The sequence below is a fragment of the Salvelinus namaycush genome, chromosome 1 (assembly GCF_016432855.1).
Source record: "Salvelinus namaycush isolate Seneca chromosome 1, SaNama_1.0, whole genome shotgun sequence".
Taxonomy (NCBI): domain Eukaryota; kingdom Metazoa; phylum Chordata; class Actinopteri; order Salmoniformes; family Salmonidae; genus Salvelinus; species Salvelinus namaycush.
Window position 1 is genome coordinate 15,173,586 of NC_052307.1, and position 16,087 is coordinate 15,189,672.

At 42.4% G+C, this 16,087-nt stretch overlaps 1 protein-coding gene across 2 annotated transcripts in view; it reads left to right on the forward strand.

Annotated features, from left to right (window-relative positions):
* The window catches only part of rapgef1a (Rap guanine nucleotide exchange factor (GEF) 1a), a 45,094-nt gene extending 30,235 nt beyond the window's left edge, over nucleotides 1–14,859 (forward strand). Inside the window, exons 11-24 of one of the 2 annotated variants that reach the window (XM_038995439.1) lie at nucleotides 5,007–5,096; nucleotides 8,770–8,852; nucleotides 9,008–9,113; nucleotides 10,456–10,531; nucleotides 10,926–11,010; nucleotides 11,200–11,292; nucleotides 11,949–12,134; nucleotides 12,422–12,506; nucleotides 12,597–12,691; nucleotides 12,851–12,929; nucleotides 13,044–13,145; nucleotides 13,327–13,424; nucleotides 13,611–13,739; nucleotides 13,910–14,859. In XM_038995439.1, the coding sequence (XP_038851367.1) occupies nucleotides 5,007–5,096; nucleotides 8,770–8,852; nucleotides 9,008–9,113; nucleotides 10,456–10,531; nucleotides 10,926–11,010; nucleotides 11,200–11,292; nucleotides 11,949–12,134; nucleotides 12,422–12,506; nucleotides 12,597–12,691; nucleotides 12,851–12,929; nucleotides 13,044–13,145; nucleotides 13,327–13,424; nucleotides 13,611–13,739; nucleotides 13,910–14,060 (1,458 nt within the window). In that variant the 3' untranslated portion in view covers nucleotides 14,061–14,859. Of the gene's footprint in view, nucleotides 1–5,006; nucleotides 5,097–8,769; nucleotides 8,853–9,007; nucleotides 9,114–10,455; nucleotides 10,532–10,925; nucleotides 11,011–11,199; nucleotides 11,293–11,948; nucleotides 12,135–12,421; nucleotides 12,507–12,596; nucleotides 12,930–13,043; nucleotides 13,146–13,326; nucleotides 13,425–13,610; nucleotides 13,740–13,909 lie in introns of those variants that run through there. The other variant, XR_005477101.1, reaches the window with a different exon arrangement.
* Nucleotides 14,860–16,087: the final 1,228 nt, after the last annotated feature.

Consider the following 16,087-nt stretch of genomic DNA (forward strand, 5'->3'; position numbering starts at 1 on the left):
AAGATGCGCTCCTGGATGTAGGGAGGGAGAGGAAAGGGTGTTTGTGTTTCATGTAATCAAAAAGTTGTTTCTGTGCTGGCGGTTGTTAACTGCCATGTCCACATTGTGTACTTTCTGATTGCCAGAATGAATAGACTTCTACCTGAGCAGAATGTCCACTCACTTCTGATACAGTAGCTAGTTATTTCCATTTAGGCCAGTCGTGTGCTTTGCACAGTATGTAGGCATAGTTCAACGTGGTCTCAGGGCAATTCGTATTATTCTGTACGTAAATCTGTGGCACTCCATTTAGTATGATATATTATGTTACGTTAGGTTGCATTATGACTTGCCTAGTTAAATGAAGGTAAACATTTTATATATATATATATATATATATATATATATATTTTTTTTTTGTATTATGAATGGAGTAGCGATCAAAATCAAATGTTATTAGTCGCATGCACCGAATCCAACAGGTGTAGTAGACCTTACCGTGAAATGCTTACTTACAAGCCCTTAACCTACAATGCAGTTTTTATATATTTACTAAATAAACTAAAGTAAAAAAAAAAAATAGGTCATTTGTACATGTAGGTAGGGGTAAGGTGACTATGCATAGATCATACAATATCATACTAATTATAGGATGTATAGTATCAAACGTCTTACCTGGATGTACAATAGCATACGAATTGGATGATATACCTTATAATACATCTTGGCGCATGTATAGTATTATACTATTTCTCTGAGACCAGGTTACTCAGAGATATACCTTATAATACATCTTGGCGCATGTATAGTATTATACTATTTCTCTGAGACCAGGTTGCTCAGAGATATACCTTATAATACATCTTGGCGCATGTATAGTATTATACTATTTCTCTGAGACCCGGTTGCTTAACAACAAAGGAGAATCATGGAAATAATTTACGTTGGCAGTTAGGGAAACTAATGACAAAGGTTAGGATAATTTATGTAAATGCTTAGGTGAAACGGGTTAAAGGGAAAATCCACTCAAACTATATTTTAGTATTTTTTCCTTTAGTCCACTGTTGATACGTTCCATGTTTATGCACTAGTCGGAACTAGGAAACTCTGACATTTCCAACATGGTAACTGCGTTCAACAAATCAGCAAGTCGGAAATGTTGGAGTTTCCTAGTCCCGACAAGGATGTGAACGCGGACTAGTTCCCAGCAGTGTCACCGGCCACATCATCATGATGATGCGTTTTTCATCGTAAGATGCGTTTGAAATGAAAATAAAACATTTTGGGGCTTCATTTTCCATTGCACTCATCAAATCTCATTCCTTTTTTCTTTTTGGAAAGCCCAGCCTCCATCAGAGCGATGCATAACACAGAGGTAACAGTAGAATATTAGAAAGCACTAGTGTGTTTCTATTTTAACGCTTTGTCTGCCGTAGCATTCTTTTAGTCCATCAAGCCTATTGTTTTCTGCTGCTTCTAGATTGGGCTTAACTATCTGCGTAGACCTACGTCTTCTTTTGCTAACTAACATCTCCCACTGTACTTTCTCTCTGCTCCTCTCTCTCTACTTTCTCCTTTCCCCACGCTCTCCTCCCCCCCCCCCCTTCCAGGCCTCCCACTCTGCCTCTTCCTCGTCCTCTTCCTCGTCCTCTCTCTCCTGCCACCTTCAGCAGTCGCAGGCTGCAGTGGTGGTGGAGGAGACGGGGGCTGCTCTCAGCATGTCAGTCTCTAACTCCTCCCTGACCACCCCCATGGTGAGTGACTCTCAGTGGGCTTATCTGCCTGCCTGTCTGATTCTCTGCTCTTCTCACTCTCTACAGCAGACTTGGCTTTAAATAGTATTTGTTTTCTTTCTAAAACGTTTTATTTAACTTGGAAAGTCAGGGGCAAAGTGCGGTGCTAAATCAAATAAAAGTGTTGCACTTTGGGAACTATTTAATTGGTCCCACCGTGTCAGGCAAGCTCGATCAAGTGCATCAGAAGTATTTGAAAGAAAACCAATACCAGTTGAAACCTTGTCTGCTCCGCCACAGACACGACTGTGCTTCTGCTTTTGAAGTATTGACACCAATACAAAACGTTATTTTATTAGCCATTAGCCATTGTAGACATGTTCAGTTACTGATAAGGGAGTATATTGTGCAAAAACCACACACTGGCAAACACACGTTCATTCTTCACTCTCTATCAGACGCCTCAATATTTACACACTAAATGGCAATCTCTGTCAGAGAGAAAGCATGCAGTTGAAAAGGTGTGTTTTCATCCAGAATTTGTGAAATGTGTTATTTATTTTAGCGGATGTCATTCATTTAAAACTGGGGCTTGAACACAATCCAGAACCATTATGATACAAACGCAGCAAATGAATGTTCTGTATTCTTTGTCTAATCATTCTAGTTTTGGAGCAATGTTGAGGACAATTGATCTGTTCTTGCTGAAGAACCATTGATCCTTGTTGCACCCTTTTGACTTGGTTTCAATTAAATCTATATGCATGGGATATTCAACAGATCTGTTACAAGTTACAACAAGCACATTTTGTGAATATGTCATTTTGAAGAGACTGAGTTGAATTAGGAATTCTAGTCACTGACTGACCAGTCAGATACAGACAATATAGCCTACAGTCATATTGTTCTCCGATGGCAAGTATGCCAATGCATCTCAATTATTTATTAAAAAAAATATTTGCTCTTTGACCTTGTAGATCTCTCAAGTAGCTTTTGTCTTAATCTCTCTCTCTTTCCTTCTCATTTCTCGCCTTCGCTCTCTCAGCATAAGACAGTTCTCCGGTCCTATTCTCAGGACTTTGCGCCTCTCTGCCAATCTTCCATTCCATATCTTCTCTCATCTATCTCTTCCCACTCTGCCATTGTCCACCAATCACAGAGCATGGACCTAGCGGCCCCGGGCAGTGGCAGCCCTGACCCTGTGCTGGTGGCCAACGGCTCTCTGGACAGCTCTGGTGGCTCTCTTGCTATCTGTCTTCTCACTGACTCTTCTTTCTCTGACACTCGTCAAACCTCTTTGGTGAGCCCTAGCTGTGTGTTGTGACAACACTGTGCCTAACACTGTGCGAAAAGAAAATGTGATTGCGTTTGACAGGGGGGGTGCTATTGAAGAAGAGCACAGATCTGAAGTAGGGTATAAACATTGTTAGCAAAGGGCTGTTTCAATATCGGTGACATGATGTTCTTATCCTTGAAAATAGGCCAAACCCTAGGTAAAAAAACAAGTCTGCAGCTCTATGTATGCTGTGGTGATTGGAACAGTTGGTTCTTAGTGGTTTCATTTGAGATGATATACAGTGGGGCAAAAAAGTATTTAGTCAGCCACCAATTGTGCAAGTTCTCCCACTTAAAAAGACGAGAGGCCTGTAATTTTCATCATAGGTACACTTCAACTATGACAGACAAAATGAGAGAAAAAAAATCCAGAAAATCACATTGTAGGATTTTTAATGAATTTATTTGCAAATTATGGTGGAAAATAAGTATTTGGTCAATAACAAAAGTTTATCTCAATACTTTGTTATATACCCTTTGTTGGCAATGACAGAGGTCAAATGTTTTCTGTAAGTCTTCACAAGGTTTTCACACACTGTTGCTGGTATTTTGGCCCATTCCTCCATGCAGATCTCCTCTAGAGCAGTGATGTTTTGGGGCTGTTGCTGGGCAACACGGACTTTCAACTCCCTCCAAAGATTTTCTATGGGGTTGAGATCTGGAGACTGGCTAGGCCACTCCAGGACCTTGAAATGCTTCTTACGAAGCCACTCCTTCGTTGCCCGGGCAGTGTGTTTGGGATCATTGTCATGCTGAAAGACCCAGCCACGTTTCATCTTCAATGCCCTTGCTGATGGAAGGAGGTTTTCACTCAAAATCTCACGATACATGGCCCCATTCATTCTTTCCTTTACACGGATCAGTCGTCCTGGTCCCTTTGCAGAAAAACAGCCCCAAAGCATGATGTTTCCACCCCCATGCTTCACAGTAGGTATGGTGTTCTTTGGATGCAACTCAGCATTCTTTGTCCTCCAAACACGACGAGTTGAGTTTTTACCAAAAAGTTATATTTTGGTTTCATCTGACCATATGACATTCTCCCAATCTTCTTCTGGATCATCCAAATGCTCTCTAGCAAACTTCAGACGGGCCTGGACATGTACTGGCTTAAGCAGGGGGACACGTCTGGCACTGCAGGATTTCAGTCCCTGGCGGCGTAGTGTGTTACTGATGGTAGGCTTTGTTACTTTGGTCCCAGCTCTCTGCAGGTCATTCACTAGGTCCCCCCGTGTGGTTCTGGGATTTTTGCTCACCGTTCTTGTGCTCATTTTGACCCCACAGGGTGAGATCTTGCGTGGGGCCCCAGATCGAGGGAGATTATCAGTGGTCTTGTATGTCTTCCATTTCCTAATAATTGCTCCCACAGTTGATTTCTTCAAATCAAGCTGCTTACCTATTGCAGATTCAGTCTTCCCAGCCTGGTGCAGGTCTACAATTTTGTTTCTGGTGTCCTTTGACAGCTCTTTGGTCTTGGCCATAGTGGAGTTTGGAGTGTGACTGTTTGAGGTTGTGGACAGGTGTCTTTTATACTGATAACAAGTTCAAACAGGTGCCATTAATACAGGTAACGAGTGGAGGACAGAGGAGCCTCTTAAAGAAGAAGTTACAGGTCTGTGAGAGCCAGAAATCTTGCTTGTTTGTAGGTGACCAAATACTTATTTTCCACCATAATTTGCAAATAAATTCATTAAAAATCCTACAATGTGATTTTCTGGATTTTTGTTTCTCATTTTGTCTGTCATAGTTGAAGTGTAACTATGATGAAAATTACAGGCCTCTCTCATCTTTTTAAGTGGGAGAACTTGCACAATTGGTGGCTGACTAAATACTTTTTTGCCCCACTGTAGGTACTTGTTTGTTTTGTCTGGCTAGTTGTGAGAAGCTTTCGCATTCAGAACCACATTTGCTTTTTCCTAGCATCTGTCATTCTCTTTGCTGTCTTTCTTTTTTCCCCCGTAGAGCGAAAGCGCTAACGAGGAAGGCGGGGAGGGAGAGTACGTTAATCTGTACACATCCAGCCAAGCCAACGGAGATGGGCTCTCCCGCCGAGTAAGTAGCCTTAGCAGAGAGGCTGCATGGGAGCGAGGAGAGAAAAGCGTGCTTTCACAGACAGTTGCACCATGACTGACAACAGACCTCACTAAGTAACCCTATCTGTATGTGACCTAACCACTCAGGATTCGCTGTGTCTCTTCGACCGCTTGGCATGCCCTGCTTTGGTTACTGCCTGTACATTACCATGTTTCTCTTCCTTTCCCCAAATCCCCTACTACTGGACTGTCCCCATTAGAGGTCGACCGATCATGATTTTTCAACGTCGATACCGATTATTGGAGGACCAAAAAATACCGATGCCGATTAATTAATTTATTTGTAATAATGACAATTACAACAATACTGAATGAACACTTTTATTTAAACTTAATATAATACATCAATAATATCAATTTAGCCTCAAATAAATAATGAAACATGTTAAATTTGGTTTAAATAATGCAAAAACAAAGTGTTGGAGAAGAAAGTAAAAGTGCAATATGTGCCATGTAAAAAAGCTAACGTTTAAGTTCCTTGCTCAGAACATATGAAAGCTGGTGGTTCCTTTTAACAAGAGTCTTCAATATTCCCAGGTAAGAAGTTTTAGGTTGTAGTTATTATAGGAATTATAGGACTATTTCTCTCTATACGATTTGTATTTCATATACCTTTGACTATTGGATGTTCTTATAGGCACTATAGTATTGCCAGTGTAACAGTATAGCTTCCGTCCCTCTCCTCGCCCCTACCTGGGCTCAAACCAGGGACACATCGACAACAGCCACCCTCGAAGCATCGTTACCCATCGCTCCACAAAAGCCGTGGCCCTTGCAGGGCAAGGGGAACAACTACTTCAAGGTCTCGGAGCGAGTGACGTCACCGATTAAAACGCTATTAGCGCGCACCCTGCTAACTAGCTAGCCATTTCACATCGGTTACACCAGCCTAATCTCGGGAGTTGATAGACTTGAAGTCATAAACAGCTCAATACTTGAAGCACAGCGAAGAGCTGCTGGCAAATGCAGGAAAGTGCTGTTTGAATGAATGCTACGAGCCTGCTGCTGCCTACCACCGCTCAGTCAGACTGCTCTATCAAATATCAAATCATAGACTTAATTATAACATAATAACACACAGAAATACGAGCCTTAGGTCATTAATATGGTCAAAACGTTTATTCTTTCAGTGAAATACGGAACCGTTCTGTATTTTATCTAACAGGTGGCATCCATAAGTCTATAATATTGCTGTTACATTGCACAACCTTCAATGTTATGTCATAATTATGTACAATTCTGGCAAATGAATTAGTCTTTGTTAGGAATAAATGGTCTTCACACAGTTCGCAACGAGCCAGGCGGCCCAAACTGCTGCATATACCCTGACTCTGCTTGCACGGAACGCAAGAGAAGTGACACAATTTCCCTAGTTAAAAGAAATTCATGTTAGCAGGCAATATTAACTAAATATGCAGGTTTAAAAATATATACTTGTGTATTGATTTTAAAGAAAGTCATTGATGTTTATGATTAGGTACATTGGTGCAACGACAGTGCTGTTTTCGCGAATGCGCTTGTTAAATCATCACCCGTTTGGCGAAGTAGGCTGTGATTCGATGAGAAATTAACAGGCACCGCATCGATTATATGCAACGCAGGACAAGCTAGATAAACTAGTAATATCATCAACCATGTGTAGTTAACTAGTGATTATGTGAAGATTGATTGTTTTTATAAGAGAAGTTTAATGCTAGCTAGCAACTTACCTTGGCTTCTTGCTGCACTTGCGTAACAGGTAGTCAGCCTGCCACGCAGTCTCCTCGTGGAGTGCAATGTAATCGCCCACAATCGGTGTCCAAAAATGCTGATTACCTATTGTTATGAAAACTTGAAATCGACCCAAATTAATCGGCCATTCCGATTAATCGGTCGACCTCTAGTCCCCATTCCCTACTAAATGGGCCTATGTGTAGTTCTAGCTCAAAGGACATCAGTCACTCCCCTGTCATTGTCTCAAGGGGGATTTGTATCCAAGTGACAGTGAGACATTTTCTATCATGTTCATAAACTTGGCCGTTAAGGCCAGTGGTGGTTGTCCACCTGGGTCAGGTCTGGATCGTAGTAACTAATTACAACTGGATTCATGAATGGCTCTGAGTTAAGTCTGTGTATTTAACATCTTGCGTAAGGCCTTTCATCAGGAAGGACAGCCCAATAAAACCACTAAACGCTCAGCTTATTTATTCACTCTTTCTCGCTCAAAGTTTTCCCCATTCCCCGCGTTTTTAGTTTAAAAAATCTGGACTGTCTTCTGGGTTGGAGATGGGTACATACAGAGCCTTCAGAAGGTATTTACACCTCTTGACTTTTTCCACATTTTGTTGTGTTACAGCCTGAATTTAAGGTGGATTAAATTGAGATTTTGTGTCACTGGCCTACACACAATACCCCATGAAGTGGAATTACATTTGTAGAAATTTTTACAAATTCCAAAATGTCTTAAGTCAATAAGTATTCAACCCCTTTTCTTATGGCAAGCATAAATACGTTCAGGAGTAAAATTGTGTTTAACAAGTCACATATTACATTGCATGGACTCACTCTGTGTGCAATAATAGTGTTTAACATTTGAATGACTACCTCATCTCTGTACCCCACACATACAATTATCTCTAAGGTCCCTCATGGCCAAATCTACACTGGAGTTACTAACCACGATGACATCTAGTTTTGTCTTAAATCCATGGCAAAACTTGAAAATGGCTCTCTAGCAATGATCAACAACCAACTTGACAGAGCTTGAAGAATTAAAAAAAGAAAAAATTGCAAGTATTGTACAATCCCGGTATGCAAAGCTCTTAGAATCATTCTTTCTGGGTAAGACTAACATGTAACTCAGGGGATTTTAATATTTATCTAATCAAGATATATTAGTGTTTTATTTTTCTTACACATTAGTTATTTTGTGTAAAAAAAAGAAAAGAAAAGACAAATCAATTTTAATCCCACTTTGTAACACAACCAAATGTGGAAAGAGTCAAGGGGTGTGAATATTTTCTGAAGGCACTGTATATTAAGTGTATTGTGTATTTAGTGTTGCACTTGCACTAGAGAAGTGAGGCTAGAGTTATGCATGTATCCATACCACAGGAGATTGGTGGCACCTTAATTGCGGAGGACTGGCCCATGGTAATGACTGGAGTGGAATAGGTGGAATGGTATCAAATACATTAAAGACATGGTTTCCATGTGTTTGATGTCATTCCATTTTCTCCATTCTAGTTATTATTATGAGCCGTCCTCCCCTCAGCAGCCTCCACTGATCCATAGAGCGTGTGATATTAATAGTGTGTGTGAACTACCATTGTCTGTTTTCCTCAAAGCTGACGGAACAACTCACTGAATACTAAGTTGAAACCTCCATGTGCTTAGACAACGTACCCACACATCTACCTTAACTAAGAAAGCATTTACCTTTATCTTGACCTCAGGGTCATGTTCATTAGGTACCGAACAGAAGAAAATAACCTGAAACAAGCATAGAAATAAATGGCCAATGAGAAATGCACATTTTCGTTTTCAACTGCAAATCATTGTGAAACCTTTTCTGTGCCATGCCCTAACGAACATGACCTCAGGCTGCTGGATTTGGTGTGAGACCAGTCCTAACCACTCTGTGTTGTTATCAGGACTCGTCTGCCATAGATGACTCACTGGAGGACACTGCCTCAGAGAACCCACTGTGCAATAACAAGGACATGTCCGATGACCGGTAAGAACCCATGCCATAACAGTCTGGCCTTTCTGTTTCCTTTTATTTTGAGGTTAAATAAATAATACAATATTCTCCATTGTTCCTACTCTCCAGTGACAGAAGGAAGGATTCCCTTTTTTGTTATATTATTTTTCTCTTTCTCTCTCACTCAGCCGAAGACAAAAGTCCTCTGAAGATGGGCAGAGTAGCGAGGAGACGGATGAGCTTTCCCTCATCGATCACATGGAGATCATGTCCCGGTTAACACTAAAGCAGGAGGTAAACGTGTCCTCGTTTTCTACTGTTGATGGTCAGTCCATTTTACCTTTTCTCTTTCAGATCAAGCTGTTTAATCATAGAGCAGGAGATGCCTATTTTTATGTGAGACTTCATAGGATCCTACATGGCTCTACGGTGCGACTATTTTACAGACACAATGCACGCTTAACCCGGAAGCCAGCCGCACCAATGTGTCGGAGGAAACACCGTACACCTGGCGACCGTGTCAGCGTGCATACGCCCGGCCTGCCACAGGAGTCACTAGAGCACGATGGGACAAGGACATCCCTGCCGGCCAAACCCTCCCCTAAACCAGCCAACGCTGGGCCAATTGTGCGCCGCCCCATGGGTCTCCCGGTCACGGCCGACTGTAACAGAGCTTGGACCCGAACCAGGATCTCTCTAAGGCAGTGCCTTAGACCACTGCGCCACTCGGGAGACCCCTGTGTCCAAACTTACCTGAAAGTCTACTAAAGTGTGACTTTGTTCTCGTGTTTCTTGGCTATTTACATCGTTTTGTTCACACACTAGGTTGTATTTCAATGTTAGTTTGAGCTTGCTCAACTGCTAGCGAAGAGACATGTCGGAGAATCTCATCTCTCACAGACAGACATGTGAGTCCCACCGTTACAATGGTAACGTCCCGCCCCTTAAAGGGGCAGCTGAAATGTTTTGTCTCACCTAAATTACATTGTAATTGATTCAGCATGGAAGACTCCAAAAACCAAACTTTTTGCCATTTCTTAGGATAACAACACTCTTCCTCATACTTTTATTGTGCACCTACATTTTATTTTTGTCCTCGTAACTTTTTCAACTTAGGAGCACATGTGCTAATACATAGTACTAATACAGAATAAGCCACCAATCAGCTGTTTACAGAGAGCTTGCCCTCTGCTGGCCCCTGCTTCTGTAACTCAAATGCAACGTCCCTGTATGTTACTGTTACGAGGTCCAGAGCCTGCTGGTTTTCTGTTCTACCTGATAATTGCACCCAATCAGTCCCTGATTAGAGGGGAACAATGAAAAAACACAGTGGAAGTGGCTTTGAAGTCTAGAGTTGATTTTGCGGGGGCTATATGATCACATTCTCAGTATGTAGGTGACGATCTGGAGTTAGCATGGTACGGTCAGTGCAGCTTTAGTAGCGCCTATCCCCTTATAGAAAACCCCCTCCTGGCTAGCATGGCTTTTCAAAACATATTTTTCAATATTGTTAGAATGGTTTCATCAGGACAGTCACTTGTAGGGCTACACTAGGACTCCTCATGAGGTCAACGCTTAGGCTAATCCTCTCTCTCTCTGCCCTTACAACTTTTCATCTGTCCACATGTGATACCAGAACGACGACGGTCCAGATGTCCGAGCCGGATCGGGGGATATTTTATTAGTCCACGCCACAGAAACGGACCGCAAAGGTATTTATGACCTCCGTAGTACACCCCCCTCCCCCTATTACATGCAGTCGGTGTCCACTCAGATGGAAGGTACAAGTTATATGCTTTAGCTACAATAGTAATTTACAACATTAACAATGTCTACACTGTATTTCTGATCAATTTGATGTTATTTTAATGGACAAAAAAAGGTGCTTTTCTTTCAAAAGCAAGGACATTTTTAAGTGACCCCAAACTTTTGAACGGTAGTGTAAATAATGAATTTATAGTCCAAAAATGGATGTAGCAACTAAGGATTCCAAGCTTTTACTAGTACTGCTTTTCTATAATACACCCAGACTTTCCTTCCTCCCAAATAGAGCTCTGGGGAAGTGAGAGGATATTCAGTAATCTCCTTTGTGGTCTTCTTTTCCAGATCTTGTCTTGTACTGTGAGGCTTTCCTGACGACGTACAGAACGTTCATAACCCCAGAGGACCTTATCAAAAAGCTGCACTACAGATATCCTTTCCATGCTTCATTTCTCACATGTGGACCCAAAGAGTTTCCTCCAACAAAGCCTGATTGGTTGAGACAATGGGGAACGGGTAGAAAAATCCCTACCACATCACATAGTCGTATACACTCTGAATACTGTAAGATGTGTAATATACTTTGACTAGTTGTTTGTTTTCCTTAACACCTCCACACATACACCAGGTTTTGTCACTGCCCAGATACCTTCAAGAAGAAAGTCAGCAAAAACACCTTCTTTGTTCTCGTCCGTGTGGTGGACGAGCTGTGGTGAGGTCTCTAGCCTGCCATTTGACCAGAAGTCTAGCTATCAAAAACCTGCAATCTGCAAAGAAAAGTTTGTCCTTCAATGACTGTGCAAACAATGACGATTCTTATTCACTTTTCCTTTGGTCTGTTCCTGGTAAAAGGGGGGGGGGGGGGTTAACCAGTCATGATTACAGAAACGCAAACTAATGACTTTTTGGCTATTTTCACTGTAGACTCGAAGAAGAAAAAAATTGGGGGGGGGTATGTTTCTCATATCAAAATAAATGACTGAGCACAGAATGCATCCCTACACGTCCTACAAAGAGAATATCAAACAGAGTTCAGAGCATGATGTCAGATATGTCATATCAAAATTAGTGCTTTCTTCAATATCAACGTGTGACAGCTGTGATCAGCCAGCCGCATCCCCTACCAGCCAATAGCCTGCTCGGTTGTCTGCTCTTTTTGCGCATATCCATCAGTTTTCAAATGTAATTTAGCTGTGATGGCAAGCTGGGGTGTGCAGAGAGTGATAGGGCTTCTGTTACATTTGTTTAATTATTGGAGCAGCTCGCAGCGCAAGTAAACACCTCCTCGGGTCTTTTTCCACCTCCACCACCCTCTCTCATACCATTCTCTCATCTCTCCATCCCCTCGGCTGTGTGTGTGTGTGTCAGTCTGGTGGAGATGACGGAGGACATCCTGATGCAGCTGATGGACTTGGTGTTCAGGCTGGTGTGTAACGGTGAGCTGAGCCTGGCCCGCGTGCTCCGCACAAACATCCTGGACAAGGTGGAGCAGAGGAAGCTGCTGCGCTACACCTACTCCCTCAAACCACTGGCCGCAAGAGGTGTCGCTGCCAGGTAGGTCCGCCCGCAATTAGTGGACGAGGATACTGTGACAGCTAAAACGTCACGTCCCTTGTTTCTGTATAATGGATCAATAAAGATTGTATTGCAATGTATTTTGTATTGTTTCAGAGAATGTTACCGCTTGCAGAGGCATTTAGAAATGTTCTGCTCCGTGACAGTGAAGGATTTCCTTGTTGTGTTCCTTGCTGAACATCAATGTATCACAGTGTCTAGTTCTAACTTTGGCCATGTTCACTTTCTTCTAATTTCTTCCCCCCATTTCCTGTGTGAAACTTTAGACCTGGAACCCTGCACGACTTCCGAAGTCATGAGATCGCCGACCAGCTAACTCTCCTGGATGCAGAGCTCTTCTACAAAATTGAGGTAGCTCATCCAAGCATGTCTTTCTCCTCCTCCTGTGTATGCTGCCCCTCTGCCTAAAAAGTAGTTATTTGTGTCTCTCTCTCTGGACAGATCCCTGAGGTGTTGCTTTGGGCTAAGGAGCAGAACGAGGAGAAGAGTGCCAACCTCACACAGTTCACAGAGCACTTTAACAACATGTCCTACTGGTAAGTTTGCACCTCACATCTTCTCTTAGTCACCACGCTGCTTCTCTTCTTCCCTGCAGCACTTCAGTTCACTGCTCTCTCGCCGAGAGGAAAGCGGCCAGGTCTGGAGAACATGTGGTGACAAACTGATGCATCTCTCCCCCTTCGTGTCTCTCTCAGGGTACGCTCCATAATCATTCTGCAAGAGAAAGCCCAGGACCGAGAAAAGCTCCTCCTCAAATTTATCAAAATAATGAAGGTATTCCTTTTTAAATGTGGATACTTGAGCAAACAGTTGTTTAGGGCGTGTTTGTTGAAAAAGCAACAAATTCTCAGGTGCATTTTAAGATGGTCTCCCTCCACTCTCTTGCAGCACTTACGGAAGCTAAATAATTTCAACTCATATTTGGCAATATTATCTGCCTTGGATTCAGCTCCCATCCGAAGACTGGAGTGGCAGAAAACAACCTCAGAGGTGAGTTAGACTGTGGTCTAATCGATGTCCAAAGATTTCTCCGAAACATCAGTTTATTGAAGAGAAAAAAAGGTGTAATCTTCACAGCAGTTACTGTAAGGTACCTCTAATATGAACTCTCTCTACACATGTTGGTGTTGTTTGACGTTAACATGGACGACTGTCACTGTTCTCTTTACAGGGCCTAGAGGAATACTGCACGTTAATAGACAGTTCCTCGTCGTTCCGGGTCTACCGAGCGGCACTGGCAGACGTGGAGCCCCCATGTATACCATATTTGTAAGTCAACCTGCTGGTTTAAAGTGTATGCACTTTACTGTTCTGTAAGTCAACTTGCTGGGTTAAAGTGTTACACTTCGCTGTCACAAGTGATGCAAATGGATTTGCACGTCTACCATTTGTATTGCTTACTTTGCATTTCTCGTCTTTACTGTTTATTGTTTTTTTTCCTCACACGACACACAGGGGTCTTATCCTCCAGGACTTGACCTTTGTCCATCTGGGCAACCCTGATCAAATCAACGGGAAGGTCAACTTCTCCAAGCGCTGGCAGCAGTTCAACATCCTGGACAGCATGAGGCGCTTCCAGCAGGTGTATGTATACAGTGGCCAATCTGGCTGTCGCTCTCATACAGCTTTATGTTCAACGCACTTTTCTTTCACGTAACAATTTGTTAATTCATTGGCCTATCTTGGAATTTTATATTTTCCATGAACTTTTACCATTTTTGCAATGTTTAGATGGTGTTTTCCCTCTCTCCCAGGCATTATGATCTGAAACACAATGACGATATTGTCTCCTTCTTCAACGACTTCAGCGACCACCTGGCAGAGGAGGCTCTGTGGGAGCTGTCTTTGAAGATCAAACCTCGGAACATTACGCGGCGCAAAACAGAGCGCGAAGAGAAGACATAGCAACATGTCCCACTGTATTGGGCCTTGGGTCATTTTACAAACTCTTCATGATTACAAGAGACTACAAACGAGAACTGTGAAGGCAGCTGAAAGACTGGGATGTTTTTTTGTTAGTAGTTTACAGGACCTCTCCGACTTAGGATTCTCTGTTGTGGATTGCACTGGGTCTCAGTCCGTGTGTGAGCAAAGCCAGTGGGATAGACACTGTGCAGAGCACAAAGTGTTGGGAGGCTTGCAAAAAGATTCCTCATGTTCACCGTTGTCGCCAACCCCATCCACCCAATGCCATATTATGGGTATAGTCCAAGCATTTCAGGATCTCACAACCAGAGACGTTGTCCTGACTAAAACCATATCATACTGATGTGTGCCATGGGAAACACCACTCAGTGTCATTCAGTTTAGGCTTCTTTTTTTAAATACGGGACACCAGCCCTTTTTTTGATGACACAAACTGGGATGCCATAACGCCTGACATGGCAGAGAACCGCTGTTGGTGGTGCAGAACTTTGAGGCAAATACCTCAAATCACCCGGGTCTGCTTCAAGACTACTGGTGGTAAAGATATTACTGATGCACACAAGACTGAATTTTGTAGTTCAAGGAAGTGTTGTATGATACTGTTTGACTGATGCAATTCAGTTTTCCTTTTGTTCTTTAAAAGGATGTGAAAAGGATACTTCAGAAATGGGGAGAAGTGATATGAAGTTTATATACAGTACCAGTCATAAGTTTGGACACCTACTCATTCAAGTGTTTTTATTTGTACTATTTTCTACATTGTAGAATAATAGTAAAGACATCAAAACTATGAAATAACAAAAAAAAAAGGTTTTACCTTTATTTAACTAGGCAAGTCGGTTAAGAACAACTTCTTATTTACAATGACTGCCTACCCTGGCCAAACCCGAACGATGCTCCCAATCACGGCCGGATGTGATACAGCCTGGATTCAAACCAGGGACTGTAGTGATGCCTCTTGCACTGAGATGCAGTGCCTTAGACCGCTGTGCCACTCAGATCCCACATATGGAATCATGTAGTAACCAAAAAAAAGTGTTAAACATGTCAAAATATATTTTATATTTGAGATTTTTCAAAGTAGCGACCCTTTGCCTTGATGACAGCTTTGTACACTCTTGGCATTCTCTCAACCAGCTTCATGAGGTAGTCACCATTTCAATTAACAGGTGTGCCTTGATAAAAGTTAATTTGTGGAATTTCTATCCTTAATGTGTTTGAGCCAATCAGTTGTGTTGTGACATGGTAGGGGTGGTATACAGAAAATAGCCGTATTTGGTAAAAGACCAAGTCCATATTATGGCAAAAACAGCTCAAATAAACAAAGAGAAACGACAGTCCATCATTACTTTAAGACATGAAGGTCAGTCAATCCGGAAAATGTCAAGAACTTTGAAAGTTTCTTCAAATGCAGTCACAAAAACCATCAAGCACTAGGATGAAACTGACTCTCATGAGGACCGCCACAGGAAAATAACACCCAGAGAGTTACCTCTGCTGCAGAGGATAAGTTCATTAGAGTTAACAGAGGAGACTGCGTGAATCAGGCCTTCATGGTCAAATTGCTGAAAAGAAACCAGTACTAAAGGACACCAATAAGAAGAGACTTGCTTGGGCCAAGAAACACGAGCAATGGTGGAAATACCTCCTTTGGTCTGATGAGTCCAAATTTGAGATTTTTGGTTCCAACCGCCTTGTCTTTGTGAGATGCAGAGTAGGTGAACGGATGATCTCCGCGGTTCCCACCGTGAAGCATGGAGGAGGAGATGTGATGGTGCTTTGCTGGTGACACTGTCAGTGATTTATTTAGAATTCAAGGCACACTTAACCAGCATGGCTACCACAGCATTCTGCAGTGACACGCCATCCCATCTGGTTTGCGGTTAGTGGGACTATCATTTGTTTTTCAACAGGATAATGACCCAACACACCTCCAAGCTGTGTAAGGGCTATTTTACCAAGAAGGAGAGTGATGGAGTGCTGCATTAGATGACCTAGCCTCCACA